This window comes from Salminus brasiliensis, chromosome 8 (genome assembly GCF_030463535.1).
Source record: "Salminus brasiliensis chromosome 8, fSalBra1.hap2, whole genome shotgun sequence".
Lineage (NCBI taxonomy): Eukaryota > Metazoa > Chordata > Actinopteri > Characiformes > Bryconidae > Salminus > Salminus brasiliensis.
In genome coordinates, this window is record NC_132885.1 from 22112158 (window position 1) to 22130642 (window position 18485).

The window sequence follows — 18485 nt, forward strand, 5'->3', positions numbered from 1 at the left end:
CCTGTGAATGGAGCAAGCGGATTCCCGGATGGCTGCAGCTAGAACAGGAAAGAAGGTTTCTCACATGCGTCCCAGAGCAGAAGAGTGCATCCTTCACTCACTTATGCTGGCCGGAAGAGCACAGCATGCAGGCTCAGAGAAACAGAGCGAGGAGGAGGAGGAGAAGAGCTGACACATAGTGCTGGCTCTGGACACTAGACCAGTGTAATGATAACCTTTGGGTCACCTGTGTGTACTAAAGTGTTCTATCCCACTGAGGAGAAAGGTGAAGTGTTTAACAGCACAGAGGAGAGCCCACTGCAGCCAGAAAAGACTCATCTCAGCTCCAGTAAACAAAGCTAACTGCCTGAGCTCCAAAAGTTGCACGTTCGGAGAGAGCCAAGACACAGCTTCCACAAGAGGCTGTTCTTAGAAAATGCCCTAACACAAACTTTCTTGGTTACAAACTTCGGTAAAAAAAACAGCGGCCTGTTAGTAAGGCATACTCTGAAAGACATTTAGCCCTTCAGTCACTTCTGCCTTCATATGCGAGGCCGCTTCCTTCACCTCATAAAGTGTCTCTAGCGCCAGCCAGGCCGTGCACAATAAAGAGGGATGAATATGAAGGCCTGTTTTCTCTCAGAGGGACTATGGTCCAGATCCTGGAGTTGATGGACGACTATTGCTTTTTTCCTGCCAATCCACAGCACAGGAGATTAATGCATTAGCCACCAGATCTAGGGGATGAAGATGGGCTCAGCAGTCTGCCCTGCACACAGTAAAGGGGACATAAATCATAACCTTTATCAGCCAGTTTGGCAGAATTAAACAGACTCTCTCTTTTCACACACACACAGACTAAAAAGATGTACAGAAAAAGTCAATTCAATGCTGTTTTTCCATCAGTGAATTTACCAAACAGCACTATTAATAAGCAGGTAGGAAGATAGAATACAGAACATACACCATACAACAAAAGTATTGGGACACCTGCTCATTCATTGCTTCTTTTGAAATAAAAAAACAGTTTAGCCTGCTTTGATTTAAGTAACTGTATCTACTGCCCATTGAAGGCTTTGTACTAGATTTTGGAACATTGCTGTGAGAATTTGATTGCATTCAGCGACAAGAGTGTTGGATGATAACCACCCCACCTCATTCCCAACTCATCCCAAAAGTATTGGATGGAGCACCATCATTCCAGAGAACACAGTTCCACCGCTCCACAGCTCAATGCTGGGGGGCTTAATTACCCTCTATAGCCTGTGAATGACACTGGACATGGAGCCAATAGGTTCATGTTTATCTGCTCCAAAAAGTCCTATTCTACTGGCAATACTTCTCTACAGGGACGAGACAAACTGTGTGTGTGCATTTGCACATCTTTTTTAGAAATAGTAGCTGAATGTGTTTATAAGAAGGGGTGTCCACAAACATTTGGACATATAGAGTATGTATATGACACTAAACTCTTGTTTTGTTTACCTCCCTTTAAGACATGAAACTGCTGAAGTGTCGAAGGAGTTTAATGCAACTGAGCATCATTGCTTAACACTGAAGGACGCCTTCAGGGTCAAATCTTCAGTCTCGGTTCTTATCTGCGTTACTATTAGTCTTAATCCAAGATCCTGCTGGAAGGAACCATGTTAAGAGGTGTGTTTACTAATGTAACTGTCTGTGTATGTGGCACTTCTACAATTTCCTCACTTACACTCAACACTCTCAGCCAGAAGCTGCAGCTGTGATGTCCAACGCCATGGGCGTTCATCTCACACTCCTCCTCTCCTCCTTCCTTCCTTTCAAATAATGACACTTTATTGCTCTGTGTACTCTGCGTCTGTCTCAAGCTGTGAAATCCTTCTTCTCTGCTTTTTAGTTCTCATTGCGTGCTACAGCCAAAGGCACTTCTGCCCGTTTGTAAACAAAGCACTTGTACAAAAACAGAAACAGATCCTTCCGCTGACCTCAGATCAGTCAGAGTAGTTATGGAGGTGGAGCCAGTGAGACTGGAAATATCAGAAAATGGTCATGATCTGTCTGTGATTTGAACAGGTCATTTCACATCAAATGCAAAGTACCCATCTTAGCAAGTAGGACAAAGAGCACACCTGAAGTAGGGCTGGGAACTGCACACTCATCTAAGACCTACAATAATTCACTGAGAACCTTTCCTACTTTTCAGGAATATGTCAAGTGTGAGTTATAATGAGCAAAAACGCTACTTCAGTTTTTTACACCTGCATAAAACATTATTGTCCCAAAAGTGCCTTTTAAAGCATTTGCCTTTTATTGGAAATCAGTAGGGATTTAAATGTATTCAACACAAACCAGAAATGTCCAGTCAAGGTCAGTATTTAAGCATGGAAATAGTCTACAAATACATTAGTTTAGACTTCAGTGCCTGAAAATACATAGAATATACTTAAGTTCTTTTTTATTGTATAAATAGTAAGTAGGCTACTTCAATTGAGGCGGAAAATGCACAAATGCAATTTTACTCATCCATTTACAACCCTGTTATTTAGCCTCAGAATATTTTTAAAGAGAGCTCGTGAAAAAATTATGAGCCCTAGCTGCTTTCATTGACTGACGTTTGCCAGCGCAACAGCCTAGTATAGCTTTTGTTTTTTTTTAAACTTTTTTAACTGCTATTCATATCCTTTTGGCACAGTGTGTGGTTAGCTAGCTGAAGAGATTTTATCTAGCTGTTAGATTTTAGCCCAGCATGGGACCTGCTTGCTTCACTGTTTCCACAGTAGCAGTGGTTGGAGAGAAGAGATGGTAAAAGCAAGTCGGCTAGTGTGCACATCTTTTAGCCTAGCACCTGCTCACTTCCCCAGCTTTAGCTTCCTCACTGACCAGGTTACTGTCACAAGGGGTCTGGCTGGCACAGCACCCTTAATCTTGTCTCAGAAACTGACTAAAAATATCAAAAACTTCCAAAAGCAACTTCCATAATAGAAGTTGGGCTTTACCTTGACTGAGCTTTAAGTGTCAAAAGGCTTTAACTACACAGCCAATGTGCCAAAGTTAAATCAACTGCGACTGACTGGCTGTGTAGTGGGCTGGGTATATGTGAATGTTGGGGGCGAAACTAAAATGAGTCAAGACTGTTGTTTTAGGGGTTCCGGATTTGGCTTGTTTTACAGCTCTGTTTGGTGATGCCGTATTTTCTTTGCAATAACAGTGTTTGAGGATCACAGCATGTCCCCACCATACCCCTAACTCTCATTAATCAACTACACCAAGAAAATACAGTTTTCCATTATTGGACACCTTCAATGTTTCCACTTTCCATGGACATCACTCAAACAATACAGTATTGCTGTCTGCTGTATCTCTTAATTTTTTTCTCCTTCATTGTGGGCTTGCTTGTTTCAGTTTTATTACACTTCATGCAATATAATTAGTAATAAAATGACAACAGTATTCGCTCCAGTCTATTGAACATATTGTTTGAAGAGCATATTGAATTGACAGGTCAGTATGGAGCGATACAATAGGAGACGCTGTATTATGCACATATATGTTACACTTCAATGAGTTATCTAGTATATACCACATTTGAGCCCTAATTGTAATATTGCATGCCAGCTTTTAGGGTGAATACTCTTTAATATCACAGAGTTTCCTTGGTAGACAAAATGACATGAGATATGAACATTCAGCAGCTGGAGCTGCAAGGACTGAACTATTATCTGTTTTGGTGACACTGATTAATTGTTGGTAGGTGCTTTAGGCTCATTGAAGCTAGCTATCTTTGCGAAACTGGGAATATGCTGAATTTGCTGTGTGACATACTGTAACCCCAGAGGTAACAGATAAGTAAGGCAACAAATGAGATTTTGGTGTTTTTAAATCACACAATTTAAAAAATATAAAATGAGGCTGACACTGTCTGATGAATAATATCTGCAAGGGAATGACAAACAGGACTCACAACTGTGAAGGGACATTCAATCATCTAAACAGAGGGGGAAAAAACAACGCTGTCTACTATGCCTGGCATCCTCCCACACCGCAGTGGTAAGAAGAGCTTTGATAATAAACAACACAGATGGGTCCACAGACTACAGCACAGGTAGGCGTCAACACAGCCACCGAGTACCGGCAGCATCCCCTGACAGACGGATGCATCTCTGCTCCTTTCTTTCCAAACACTCCCTTATTTTCCCTTTCTCCTCTCAAAGGATCGTCCCAGCTCTCCACGGAGCGCCTAGGATCTTATCGGGAGAGGCAGGCTGCAGCTTATCTGAGCAAATACCAAATTTGCCTTTGTTTTGTCTTCTCGTCCGTGCCCCGCGCCTGTTGTGAGATTTCCATGCTGCCCGTGTCCTCCGGGGGGCTAGAGGCTACTGCCTACCGCATGAGCAGACAGGCAGCAATGCTGGAGAAATCTAAATCCTCCCAGACTGGTAATAGAAAAAAAAGTGAGAACAATGAATAGCCTAAGAAATGTCACATTGGAAAAGAGGAGGCCGAACTCCGGCGGGGACTAGCCAGGTAATCGAGGGCCAGCGCAGCCAGGCAGAAACCTGAAAGAACGCCTTTCTCAAAAGCAATGAGAGAAACATTTGCGGCCCGCAATTGCGGCAGGCCATTCAAGCATGCCTTGTCTCTGAGTGCAGTGGGGAGAAAAGGGCACGGGATGGTGCAAGGAACCATGAGCCAGGCAGAGAGACCTCTGCGATATCTTCACGCCACTGACCAGATGCCAGTGCACCCACGGGCAACAAATGTAAACACCGCATTTACGACGAGGAGTCCTGAGACTTCGACCAGGGAGAGGACAAACGACGTGTTAACCGGCTCTGCGGCAACTGAGGAGCCAACAGCAGAGTGATGGATGGATCTAACTACCAGCAGCCCATATCTCTGAGCTCCAATAGCAGTGAAACAGCATATGCCCTCAAAGTTGAAACTCCCTGCTATCGTTAGCGCACAGAATGCGGCTCTCTCTTTTCCGACAGCTCTTCCAGGAAGAGGCCTGTGTTTAAACGACAGCACCATTACCCACTGCAAAGCAGATAGTGAGCCCATTCTGCAGTCCAGCCAAACAATCTTGGACCAATTACAGTAGCTGTGGGAGAGGGAAGGGGATGGACAGAGGAATGATGTAGTAGTGCCTATCCTCTAGGGGCAGATTACTGCCATTTGAGCTCAGAAGGACAGGTCTGAAAGGATCAAACCCTGAGGGGGGCTGATCTGCACACAAGATCTGAACTAAGCTGTCAGTTGGCATGGTCTGCCCTTTGAATGGAATTAGCCCTTTAAAGTCCTGAACGACACATGAAATTCAGCACCAGTGTGGGCAGTAATAGGCGCAGGGAGTTTGACTTTGATTGCATTTAATGGTAGCATTTGTTAAACGGGACTTGGGTCACCCTTTTCGTGGCAGTTTGTAATTTTGTTCATGCTGTGCACACCATTCTGCAATGACATGTCTCTACTCTGGTCTTGCAGGATATGCTTCAGAGTGCCGGTGCGAATGTGCAAGCCCAGGCAGAACTGAATGCAGAACTGGAATCTGATAGTTAAAGGAAGATTATCTGACATTTATGGCATTGAAAAAAAAACAACATGCAGTCCATCTGCACAATTTTCACAATATCAGTAGATTAGATGTGTGAGATGGCTCTGTGTATTATCCGCGCTGGCATACAGGCAGATTTGGCTGGTATTCAAGCACATGCTGGTCACGTACATGCTGGTCAAGAGGGACATGGATAACAACAAAAATGCAGGATTTGCTGCATATTGCAAGACATAACATGCTTTAGTGTCTAGTTTATCAGGCTACCTCAGTACTTTACACCTTGGGCTCTCCTTCTCTTTGGAGACGTTCTGACCCTGTTGCCTAGCCATCACAATTTGGTCCTCGCCAAGGAGTCACTCAGATGCTTACGCTTGATCCAACTTCAAGAACTGACTGTTCTCTTGCTGTCTAGTATGAATATCCCAGGTGCCATTGTAACCAGATAACCAATGGCATTCACTTCACCTGTGCTAAGCTAATGGTACACATGAACATTTATGGCTGTTCCAGATTACACACAGGCATTTGAAGCTGTGCTGCTTTTCATTTCTAACAGCTGACTGAATCCTGGTAAGACTATTGGACATTTATTTACACATATTTACAGTATGTGAAGTATCTAGGACTTCCAGAAGGCCCAGGGTGATTTTTTCCCACAAAATTAGTTGTAAATGCTTGACTGCATTGTCAGTTAATAATTATGTTGCATGATAATAAAGCATGTCAGGTCTTCAGTCCAGTTACTGGATGCCTAATCAATCAGAGAGCTTACTATATCTGCCTAGATAGTACAGAAAATCCTGATTGGATCATTTTCCATTGAGTGTTAAGGCTTTTCTACTGAACAGTGAATTAGAAATTGTACTGTGATACTTGAAGTTATATTTAGAATAAAACAAACTAAAGAATTAAGAATATATTGTAAAAGTTTCTTTTCCAGAAAATTAACTTTCTCCAGGTAAGTAAAAATACTATTTATTAAATAGCTAATAATTCTCACTAGCCTAACACATGCACACCCAAATGCCCAGTCACGCCTCGTAACAGTAATTTAAGCCTTACCCCATTTTACATGCAGCTTAACAAATGGAACTATGCAGCAGGATGTTAGGGCCACACTATAAACCTCTGGGCCTACCGGAAAGCTTTAGGAGAATAAAAAAGGCCCCCACTGAGGCAACCACACCCCACTGCACTCAACCAGCTTTAAAAAAAAAAAGGATCCTCTCTATGGCTAGGCTTCAGAAGCCTTCAAAAGCATGCATGATCTATCTTCAGACCAGCCCAGAGATTAGAGCCTGGGCCCCCATGTTCTTCTAGGTGACTCCTCACACTGGCTGCCTGAGTGCTCCACTTAAAAACGTTCATCCATCAAAGAAGCTAATCTCAGGTTTTGCCGACACCTTCATTGTGCCAGGACTTCCATACCACTGCTCCAGCATAAAAGAGGGCTTTAAGGTGTACAGAGGGATTTCTATACAATTGGGCTAACAGAAAGGAGCATTTTAGGTGCTAGCTTACAATACAAAGCCAATTGTTCAGCTGCTCTTATCGTGAAAGCGATGCCAAAGTGCTTTTGCTTTGAGGAGCGGCCGTGACGAAGCTGTATGGAATACGGTGTGGGGGGTGAGAATAGTTGCCATTCCTATGAGCAGGTGAGAGTGGGAAACAAATGAAAGAGATCAGCTTGTTTTTTGATGTATTGTGTGCTAACAAATGGCAGTGTTTTCTAATCCTAGTGAATAATGACTAACTCAAGATCTGTTTCAGGTGCTCCTGAAAAATCTTCTGATTTCGAAAAACAGGACAGAAACCCAGCAAATCGACCAACAACCCTCAAGTCTTCTCAGTAGCAATAAAAAGTGCAGGCCCCCGGCAGCGTCCTTATGAACCATGGCCGCTATCTAATGTCTGGGCAGATTTCCAGTAATATCAGAGCCTGTGGCTGTCACTTCTGCTTTTTCCCGTGGCCATTTTCCCACAATTTTCGGCATGCCCCTTGGAGAACCAAACGAAAACATCTCTTGCCCCGATACAAACAAGCCACTAGCCGGTTGTTCATCTTTCTCCGAGCACATTTCTATATCTGCCGTCTAAACAGATCTTTCTGATTTCCTGGCACAGAGCGTATCGTGTTTCTCGAGCAGCTGAGAGAAGAGATTCTCCGGGAGACAGAAGAGTGTACCTGCACGTACTGTTCTCTTCGTGTGCTAGCATGCAGGGGATGAGAATTCTTTAAGAAATGAAAGCCATTTATCTCCCACAGAACTCAGCATGTCCATCGGCACTCGCCAGCATCAGCGTACGCCATAACTGTTCAGCTGGGGTTTGGCATGTGGAGCAGACCTTTGTGTTCTCTCCCAGGACAGTGCTGTGCGGCTTTTATGGAGAATAGCAAGCCACAAGAGCCACTGCTTCACTAAGCCGGTCACTGCGAAACACTTTCCATCCTGCGACAACCAGTGTGTTAGCTGCCATCATTGTCACCACTGTGTAAATGTGCCTACGGAGATTCTACTGCACCAGAAGATAAGTCTGAGACATGACAATTAGCATGAACTTTTTTTTTGCCCAGTTTCCTCTTCTATTTAGTCATATTAAATTCCCCCACACACAAGTTGGAAGAGTGTAGACTAGCATGTGCTTCCTCCATAAAGTGCCATTGCATCTTTTTGAACTGCTGATGACGCAATAGGATGAATGAGAGTGAAGCAGGGAGTAAATCAAGCTTGTCTGCATATTGTCTCTGTCATACAAATACTTTGTATCTTTAAAAAGAAAATGGAAGTCTAAGTAGAAAACTGCATTCCAAGTCATTCTGGAGCATTTCTATTGGTGCATTCATCATGAGCTTTTCACACAATGTAAATAACAACTGCCAGATGCAGGTGCTGCTGTAGACCCCCATGGTGTTCATTACTTGCTAAAAACGTTATTCAGCTTTTATGTTGGAACACCCTTTTAAGATTCCCTTTACTGCCGAATGTGTGCACAAAGAATGATGGCACAGCCAGTTGGATAAACAAACCAAGGAACGGAATAAAGAACAGACGGACTAAGGAACAGACGGGCAACAGTCTGGCACAGACATCTTTTGAATATGCTGGCTGGTTTCGTCTTAGCCAACTGAATGTGAATGTGTAAGTGAAATGGTGGGGAACACATCGTTTCGTTAAAGCTGTATGAGGACCTCCCAGGTGACACCACGTGTGGAGCAATATGGTTAAATATATGGTCATGGAGTGTAATCTTTCAAAATTATTTTTACTTTATCCACAAATGCTTAACTTATTAGAAAGAAAACATTATCCTAGGTTGCCTGGGGCTTAAAATGTACTGTATACCTTTTCCACATGTTTATGCAGTTCCCAGAGGTCTTAATTAAATATCTGCGACATGCTTTAATTAAAATTTTGTGTTCCTGTTCCTTTAAATAACAATGAGACACTGCTCACCACACCCACACCATTGTCATTACTTTTCTTGGCTACACAAATTCATAGACAGCTAGGTTTCATCTCATTTGTTCCTGTTTTCACTAGCTAGCTAACATTTACTTCACCTTGAGTTCACATACCGTCTCTCTGTCTCTTTCTATCCGCATACACAGACATATATTCACTCTCACTCTCACTCGTACCATTCAAATCAGCACTATATATATATATATATATATATATATATATATACACATACATATATATATACATACATATATATATATATATATATACATACATATATATATATATATATATATATATATATATATATATATATATATATGCAATTTATTTTCACCATCTGCAGTCTACAGTCTTACTTAAAAATACTTACTGGGTTGTTTTATGTCAGTATAATATAATACATTTTTTAGTATATCTAGTTTAAATAAATTTAAAAAAATTGGGCAATTATGCAGTACAGTGTAATACGCTGTGACAGTATTGAAAAAATGCCAGATCATTAGTGTGCTTTTCTTTTTTACCCTTCACTGTACATATTACTCCAGTGTTATTAATCCAGTAGTGTTACTTCTTTTCAACATGGGGTGTCCCTTAACAGCAATAACAAATATGGATTACTAACAAACATAAATGTGAACTGTCAAAGCAGAAAGAGCCAACCTGAGCAAAAAGTCTGAATTAAACAGCATGGTTTATAAAGTGTACTCACCTTGTATGGGGATGATAGGGTGTTCTCGACGGTTGCACTCCGGTTTGCTCTGTGGTTCTTGGGTTGGGGTGGGCTCAGTGGGAACAAGGAGCCTTTGGGATATCACGGTGGGGACACAGAAAATGAGGAGACAAAGGAATAGGCCAGACACAGCCAGGGAAGTCACGTCCCGTGGCAATGCTGTCATGTTGACGGAGGCCAGCCTCTCCTCTAGCTGCCAAGGTGGGCCTCTAGAAGGCACCTGAAAAAGAGAGGAGACATAAGGTTCAGAGCTGGACGTGAATCATTTCTGGAAATACTGCTCATCTCTGACCTTTTGATAATAAACTATATGTGAAAGAGTAATTTAACGGGCAATAAATATTGGGTAATTGGGAAATGCAGGGCGGAGAAACTGGAATGTGCCCAGTGCAAGTTTCCTGACAGGCCATGCAGCAAAGTGCTTTGCACTTAGAAAAGCTTGATAAATTAACAGTGCTCACAGCCCTATATATTCAGAGGTACTCTTCTCACTGGGGCTTCTTAGTCAACACTATTCCCTGAAAAATAAAAAAAAGGAAAAATCCATGGCCTCTGTAGCAGCACGGCACACATGGCTAAACACAGAGGGGGAAAAGCATATCTGGTATTATTCACACCTCTCCAGAAAATGGACCATTTTCTGTACAAATAAAATTGCACTAGGCTTCAGTGGAGGAGTATGCAATGAGGTAGAGGGATGCTGTTAAAAAGTTCCTGACAGAATGTGATGGCTTGGCCTGCGCTGCTTAAAACTCTTTAAGTACAGGCCACTTCCAACCTCCGTGAGATGCACTCTGATGCGGAGGAGTTTTAATATCCACGCTGATCTTATTAGAGGTGAGGGGAGGCATGACATCTCTATCTTTATTCAGCACTCCTGTAGTCCCACTGCACCCATATTACGACACCTAGCAGTTAGCTCAATCACAGCTCATTCTGGGGAAAGCTGCCTGTCAATCTCCACACAAAAAAAGAGGAAGTGCCAGGTGCTAAGTGCTCCCCTCTCCACGTGTCACAGCCTTAATGGGAGCCGATAATCATGCCTGAACAAAACTACAGGCTGAGGAGACGGAACCTAAAATGAACTGTCGGGTTTCCCAAACTCATAAGAAATCTAATCTCAGAACATGGGTAATTCAAAAGTTCCCCTAATTTTGTAATGGCTGGCTTTCATCATGATCCTGATATTAAGCTTCTGATACGGTTGGAGGTTTGGTTAGGGAAGGCTGATGCTGCTTTAATTATAGCTCCAACACTGCGGGCTGGATCTATAAGTGCATCTTCTTTGTTAATGTGATTTCACCGGAAGCATGACGTAAGGCATTTAGAGCTCAGGTGAAGCGTGGAGTTCATAATTATGCAATTCCTCTGAAGTGATATTGTGACATCTAATAGAATTAAACTGCATTAACAAGCAAGGGAGAGAGCGCATGCTCAACGAGAAGTGGCAGAGCTCAGCGATCTGTTTCTTTTTTTTATTTAATGGGGCAATCAATAACAAATTATTAGCCTGGTTAAGTTGCAAATCAACCATGATGCACACAATCAATTACAGCTCACACTACAGCTGGCAACTAATTAGGCAAATGAAGGTGTGGATGAGGATCGTCGAATACAGTAGCCGGCAGTCTTTATGATCAGTGGGAATTCTGCACTGCTAGGTTTTAAGGCTCCAGATCAGAACAGATCACAGAAAAGTAAACGCTCCAGAAGGAATGTTCTTCAGTGACTCACAGGTCTGTATGGTTAGTTAAATGCCACCAAAGTCACCTTCTAAAGTTGTTTGAGTCATTAGACAGAAATTCCTGATTTGTATTTGAGACACGCCCCCCTTCCCCCAGAACAGACTGACTAATTACTGCTACATCGTGTCAATGTAATTAACATCACCAGGGAAATAAGATTGGTGTGTAACAGTTCACCAAGCTCAAAGTTCAAATATGATGCTTTGGTTGACTCGCTCAGTTTGATAAGATGATTGCGGGAGACAGAAAGGAACAAACCTAAAGCTTTTAGATTACTGCTAAATAAATTTTAAGTTTGTACAGTTGTACAGTTCATAACAGTTTCATCTAGTATATCTCAAGGAGTGCCATAGGGTTCTATTTTAGGGCCTATGGAATTGATGTTAACTCTGACAGTAATGAAGTTATGTAAAGGAAGAAGTGTAGTCTTCAGGGTCTAGGGGGTTAAAGTATTTTCTTTAGAGTATTGTGTTACCATTTATCAACAATTAAACCAATAAGCAAAGTTAGTTAGACTACTTTTCTGTATGGTCATTAGGGCTACTCAATTATTTCTCCTGACATGCTTAGTTAGTAACACTGTATTATCTAACTAACCAACGCTGCTGTGTGGAGCATGTTTTTTAGCAAAACTGACTTTCTTATACTAGCTTTATATGCTTGGTATACAGACAACTCCATTCACAACAAACAAGTATGGAGGATACCTGAAAATGTTACAATGGTAAAGTTACTATGGTACAAATGTTCTTCAAAAAGTTTTGTCTGAATCAAGAAATCATATTTGATATTGCTATTAGAACATGAAAAGGTCACCAAAAGTTTGTTTTGAACCAATTTTACTACATAAAAACACACTGTACTGTTACAACCACAAGATGAGGCTAGCTGAAGAGTTACAGATCCCCAGGATTGTACCTACAGATATGTCTCCACACCAAAGCAAACTGCCTCTATAACCTTTCTACACTTTCACTGCTATTTAGAAATTTGGAAGCAGGTTCTAGGACTTATTCAGCCTGAACGTTTTCTCCACTTTGTTCCTATCAATTAGAAGACTTGGCAGATCACCAATACGGATTTTCAAGGAGCAGGTTATTGGGGGCTCTGTTGATTCCTCTGTGGTCAAGGCTGGTGCTAGATACCCAAGCCAATGTAGGCCAGCTGCTGCAAGAAAGAAAACTAACCCAGATACACACACACACACACACACACACACACACACACAATAACACACACAGAATCAGAAACATACACAACGCTCAACAGCAGTGCAGGAACTGCTAACAAGTTTCTCCACAACAGTGGGCCTGCAGATGTGATATCATTAGTCTCCATTCCAGAGAGGAAGAGTCTAAAGCCTATACACAGATGCGTGCCCACACACGAGCAACACCCAAACTGGCAAATTAAGGTACTGAACAGCTGTTAACACTCCTTACTATGCCCTGGAGGATGGGCAGAGCTGTCTACAATTCATAATGCCAACTGCTGTGTGCCCACAAAAGTGCCACCACTGAGAGCAAGCCAAGCAGCTTGCTCAGAAATGCTCTCGCTTTCAGATGCTGGCTAGGTGGACTCGCACTCGGCCAGACTCGGCTCAGATCAGGCTAATCTAGAGCGTGGGAAATAACCGAGCCACCTGGACCACTCTGTTAGATCCCTGGGGGCCGTGGACAGCCAGAGTGGACAGTCAATTATCCATGGCTCTTGGCTTTAGGGGATGCTCCCGGATTACACTAATGAACGTGCTGACAGAGTCTCCGTCAACAGCTCCAGGATCAGACGGGAAATCATGTGGCCGCTGGGCAAGCGGGCCTTGGCTCCCCTCTTCAGCCAAAGCTGGCGTGCGTTGCCACAGCAACGGGCCCAGTTAATGAAGTCGAGTCATTAGTGCAGGGTGTGCGCACGTGAGAGAGATGGTCCATGTGTGTGTGTGTGTTTGCTCAGGAGCGCCTAGCTCAAACAGACCGGAGCCTCGGAGGGACACTGGAGCAGCCCCCGGCTCACTTAACGAGCACGGCATCTTCATTTAACGACGCACTGATGGACAGTAAAGTCAGGCAGGGGCATGTGCAGAGGGGATCATTTCTGCAGTCTGGCTGGACGGCGGCGAGATTCGCGCTCGGATTACAAGTGCAGCAGCTTCTCGCGTAGCTTCTGGGCTGCCCTTCTGACAGCAAGAGAGACACTAGAGAACATGAGAAATTCAACACAGTGACACTAACAAGCTGAAGGAATAGCTAGCATTGAGCTGTCAGAGTCGAAGCATACAGGTCTTCACCTCGTCTCCAACAAATGAGACGAACCTTTCAAGTGAATTACAAAACTGAAAGAACATGGAATCAAAAAGAGGAGCAAATCAGGCTGGAGACACACTGTTATTACTCAAGGCGGGAATCCTGGTCTATATTAAGGCTGTATGATATGGACGCAAATGGTGATTTTCAATAAGGTTGTTGGACATGGCGAAAATGATATGAAACCCAGCACAGGCAAGTGTGCATGTTGAACCCCTGACACATACAGTATGAGAGCTTGCATGCTTGTGAAGGTGGGTTCAACTCTGTGCAACCCAAACAAGCCTCATTTTGCTGAAAGCATGCCAAGGCCTTCAGACTCTATCGGGTCGTCTGTGCACTGTGTCCTGCAGTATTGGCTCTATTTGGTTTGTAAAGCTGGGGTGCTGCACAAATTGCAAAGTTTTATCCGCGTCAGTGGACTTTTTCACTCTTTTTGCCAGTCGAATGTATGAATTTTAATCACAACCAGAAAATATGGATTATTGTTATAAATCTGAACAGACGCACAAGAGGTATAATACACTAACAGAAAATAAAGGAAGTGGGACACTCAGTCATTTTTCATTTTGGTCATATAATAATGAATTATTTTCCATATTTAAAGCAGCATTATGCAAAAACTGTAATTTCCCTACAGTTGGGAGTACAACTGTATACCCCCCCCCCCCATCATGGACCACTGTACACATGCATTTGATGAAGTAAAAGACCCATATATACACTTGATAAAGCATAAACACTGAAGGCATTGGGGGCTTGTTAGACTTTCAAATAATATATTATTTACTTTGAAGGTTTTACAGCCGAATGCAGTCCTTGCTGTGGAGAGTTGTTCCTGTGCATGGAGATCTGTCAGCTACGTTGTACTCGGTGTAATTTTTTTCAGGAGATGAGAGGCAGTGGTGAGCTGACGGCAGGCGATCATCAATCGGCCATAATTGGTGCTAGTTCGTCCTTGTCAGCTTGATGTGTCTGGGCCCTTAGGCTTCTAACGCTACATTCCAGCAATGTAATTACTTCACTCAGGTGCTGCGTATAAGGTAATCTGACCCGGTCTTTCATTGCAGCCCTTCACAGGGTATAAAACTACAGTTAATCACATAGCCCTTGTTTACATGTAAAACAATAGATACTTTCAAAAAGACAATGGGTCACTGGCGAAATCAATTACTTTTTATTATCCTCTTATCATCACAGAATTATTCTGCTATTGGTCGACTGTGACAGTTTAACAGTTTGAAGGCCTTCTAAAGAAAATCGAATGAAGGTGAAACGCCACACAGTCCAAAACAATGTAATGGGCTGTAATGGAAGACGCCAGTCCTTTGCACAAAGACGGCAAAGGGTTTGTAGATTAAAGTCTTAAATCCTGAATTAAATAAGAGCTCAGCACTTTTGCTCTGCCTCCGGGTGGGTGGCTAAAGGGAAAGAGAGAGGAATTCTTGGGGGGTCATAAACTCTCCTCGAAAACTCCCATATATGAGGGGAGTCTTAACACATTCCATGGACTGTTGGGTTGCCAGGTGCGTCCTCGCGCTGCGAATCATAAAGCTTTAGAGTGCGCCGCCCACTTCTGCTCCTAGCCCTGTCCTCCCTGCAGCCCAGGATGGAGCGAACACTCATCCAAGCTGTTAGGCCACTTCTTTACTCAACCCATGGGACGAGATTTAATTACAACTCAAAGCAAACTTCCTCAGCCGAATCTCATCTGAATCAATTAAAACACTGATTAAATTTCTTCTGCCCCCGATAGGGGAAATTGCTGCCCACAGAACGCAAGCTATTTCATATGACAGAGGCAAGCAAGCGGATATATTTGGGCCTATTGATGCCTTTGCTCAGGATATAAAAACAAAATCAAAATGCACTCTTTAATTTGCGAAATCCTGTCTGAGAAAACATTCTTTCTAGTGATTTCTGGAACTGAGTTGATTGCTTGTGATTATTTTTCTCAGGGTTCAGTGTTTTGTGCAGACTCATAATTAAGCCCTCATAAGCAGTAACTATATGAGATATCAAGTCATTTAGGCGGAACCTTCTGCTGAGGTAACCTCGTCTTTAGCTTCACCATCACTGCGGGAATGCTAATGCACATCATCGCTCTCTAGACACTCACCAGCTCTCATTTTGCCAGTTTCATTTGGGGGGTAGGGGGAGAGAAACACCTGCTTCTCAATTAATCTAAACCTACAAAAGACCATTCTCAAAGTAAATCCTGAGCAATTGATCAATTATGTTTACATTAAATGTTCTTTTTTTTTTTTACATAAATCCTACTTTGATCATTTTACTCTTGACATTTTCACATCACATCATTTTTTGAGACAGGATACCTGGAGGGATATGAAAGGCTTAACTGAAAGTACATAAATCATGACTTAAATGATTCATGGGTTTGTGGAAACAGTTTCACAAATAATTGCTTGGCAGCTCTGAAAAGTCTCTGAAAAACTCGGCATGCTTGAAAAAAAGGTTACAGTAGACATGCTGTATTGCTCCTCTGTTAGATTTAGTACAACTTTTTCATAGAGGTTCAGTAAAGAACCACTCAAGAAAACGCATTTTTCCTTTACACAATACTTTACCCCTGCAATTCAATCAAAGGTGTACTGATTTGTACTACACATAGAAGAAACGCTGAGAGGATTTATTTGCCAGACACAAGAGCATTAGTGGTACATCAGCATCAGGTACTACTCCAGTTAACAGGTATCTGACAGCAAGTAAACTCCACTCCAGATTATCCCAAATGTATTTAGACAGAACTCTGTCAGAACACAGTTCCACTGCTCCACAGCCCAATGGCTAGTTGGTATTATACCCTTCTAGCTGATTTTTGGCATTGTATGGCTGGCCCCAAGGCTTCCCATTGGTAATGCTATGTAAGGGTGTAATTCACGGCCTGTGTCAGCAATGTGTGTGCATGTACGGAATTCACTTATTATCAGAGTTCAGATACTTTTAGCCTCAGGTCTCAGCATGTGAAAAACACTCATTACTGCACCAGTCCTACAGATCTCCAGACCACACCCAACCCTGACTGAACCTTGCCGAACCATCGGGGCCACAAGAAAGATCTGCCATGTTGAAGAAGTTGCATTCAAAGCATTACAATGCCATCAACCCATATCTCATCAAGACCCATGAACTCTATTTTGGGGCTGCAGGGCTGTCTCATGAGCCCTATTGATCTTAGATGTATCTCTTGCCCAAAGGCAGATATCGCATGTAGGCCAAATCATACACACAGATGTCTTTAAAAGAAAAAAAAATGGCTTCTGTTTCCCATCAGCTCTTGCCTTTCTCTACACCACCATTCATCCTGTGCCCCTGATGTGGGTTCAGGTCGGTCAGGGTTAGGCTGAGCATGTCTAATTCCTCTCAAAGGCCAGGCCACACCAAATCTCTTTAATGCCTGCTCTAGGACGGCCTTCTAGGGGCCATGGAGGGACAATGGGGGCCCTGAAAGCAGGGGGATGGGGGTGCGCATAAGAGCCGCGCACTCTGAGAAGAATGATGGAATTGGGAACAGGATGGAAAGGAGCTATAAAGGAGCCTTTGGGTATGAGGGTGAGGGGAGGGTCATGGAAATCATGGTATTGAGTTGCTCGTCTCATGCATGGGTGAGTCGGCTAAATCGCTGAAAGGGGCTGTCCTCAGGAATGTGTCGCAAAACCTTGGAGACGCAGAACAGATTACCGGACGTGGTCGATTGGCAGGGACTCCAGGCGTGTCCAGGAATGTATCTGATAACGTATCGTAGCCCCATTCATGGCTGAAGATGTATCAGAGAGAGTTTGTTTCATGCCTGCAGGGCAGGTTGGCGCCTGTAACGATGCAATTTCACACTTATCTGCGACTCCAGCACAAAGAGTATCGCCAAAGCTTAGCGTGTGTGTAGGTGTTGGGAGTGTTTGTAAGTGTGTGTGCACTGTCAGCTTGTTGGCCTGATTCTCGGATCCCCTAGATGTGTAGGTGTACCACATTAGTTTGACAACAACAAGCAACACTTTGCTAGCGCTTCCTTTACGTCCATGTGCACAGACCTAACAGAACAGGAATCAACAATAGCAGCGTTTGAAAGCTACACTCCTTTGCCAAGCTTGTCAGTACATCTGCCAAAGTGTTTGGAAGACGGACATCACTAAGAGAGGCTGTGTTTGTTCCTGACAACTTGCATGAGTGCACGCAAATGTGAAGTGACGCACGAATCCCCTTGTAACAGACGGGAGAGATTCTTATATGATGAAGTAGGACCAGGGCAAAAGCAATCGGAGCGCTTACAGGCAGCAGAGCCAGAGGTGTAATCATCACCAGCAGCCTTGAGCAATGAAGCGGCACTGGCTGTGTCCAGCCCAGCCGTTGCGCCTCTGAGCAAGCTCTTCCAAGAGTGTCCACACGGGATGAGCTCAACTGCATGAACTCCATGCACTGATTGCATTGATTGTAATCGCCTACATTAGCCCATTATAACACTATGACCGTTTGATAAGGTCATTTTGTAGTGAACGAGTTTGAAAAGGTCACCATCACATCAGCAGTTCGCACAAAGAAACAGATAAAAGGCTGTGATGAGACGATTTCACAAGTTTTCTACTTAGCCAAGGGATCATGAATGGATTCTGATTGATAATCAGATGAAGTAAATCCTGTTTCCTGATCATTGCCTGGAGGCCCAACTGACAGTGTTCATAGCAGACCCACAAGGTGTGATGGAGACTGGGT

General features: G+C 43.2%; 1 protein-coding gene across 5 annotated transcripts in view; it reads right to left on the reverse strand.

Moving 5' to 3' along the window:
- The window catches only part of sema5ba (sema domain, seven thrombospondin repeats (type 1 and type 1-like), transmembrane domain (TM) and short cytoplasmic domain, (semaphorin) 5Ba), a 173118-nt gene that overhangs the window by 79939 nt on the left and 74694 nt on the right, over window positions 1-18485 (reverse strand). For all 5 annotated transcript variants that reach the window (XR_011980028.1, XM_072686122.1, XM_072686117.1 and 2 more), the window contains one exon: window positions 9692-9932. Coding sequence is in view for 4 of the 5 variants with exons in the window: in XM_072686122.1 (XP_072542223.1) it covers window positions 9692-9878 (187 nt within the window). In the remaining variant the exon portion in view is untranslated. The remainder of the gene's footprint in view (window positions 1-9691; window positions 9933-18485) is intronic.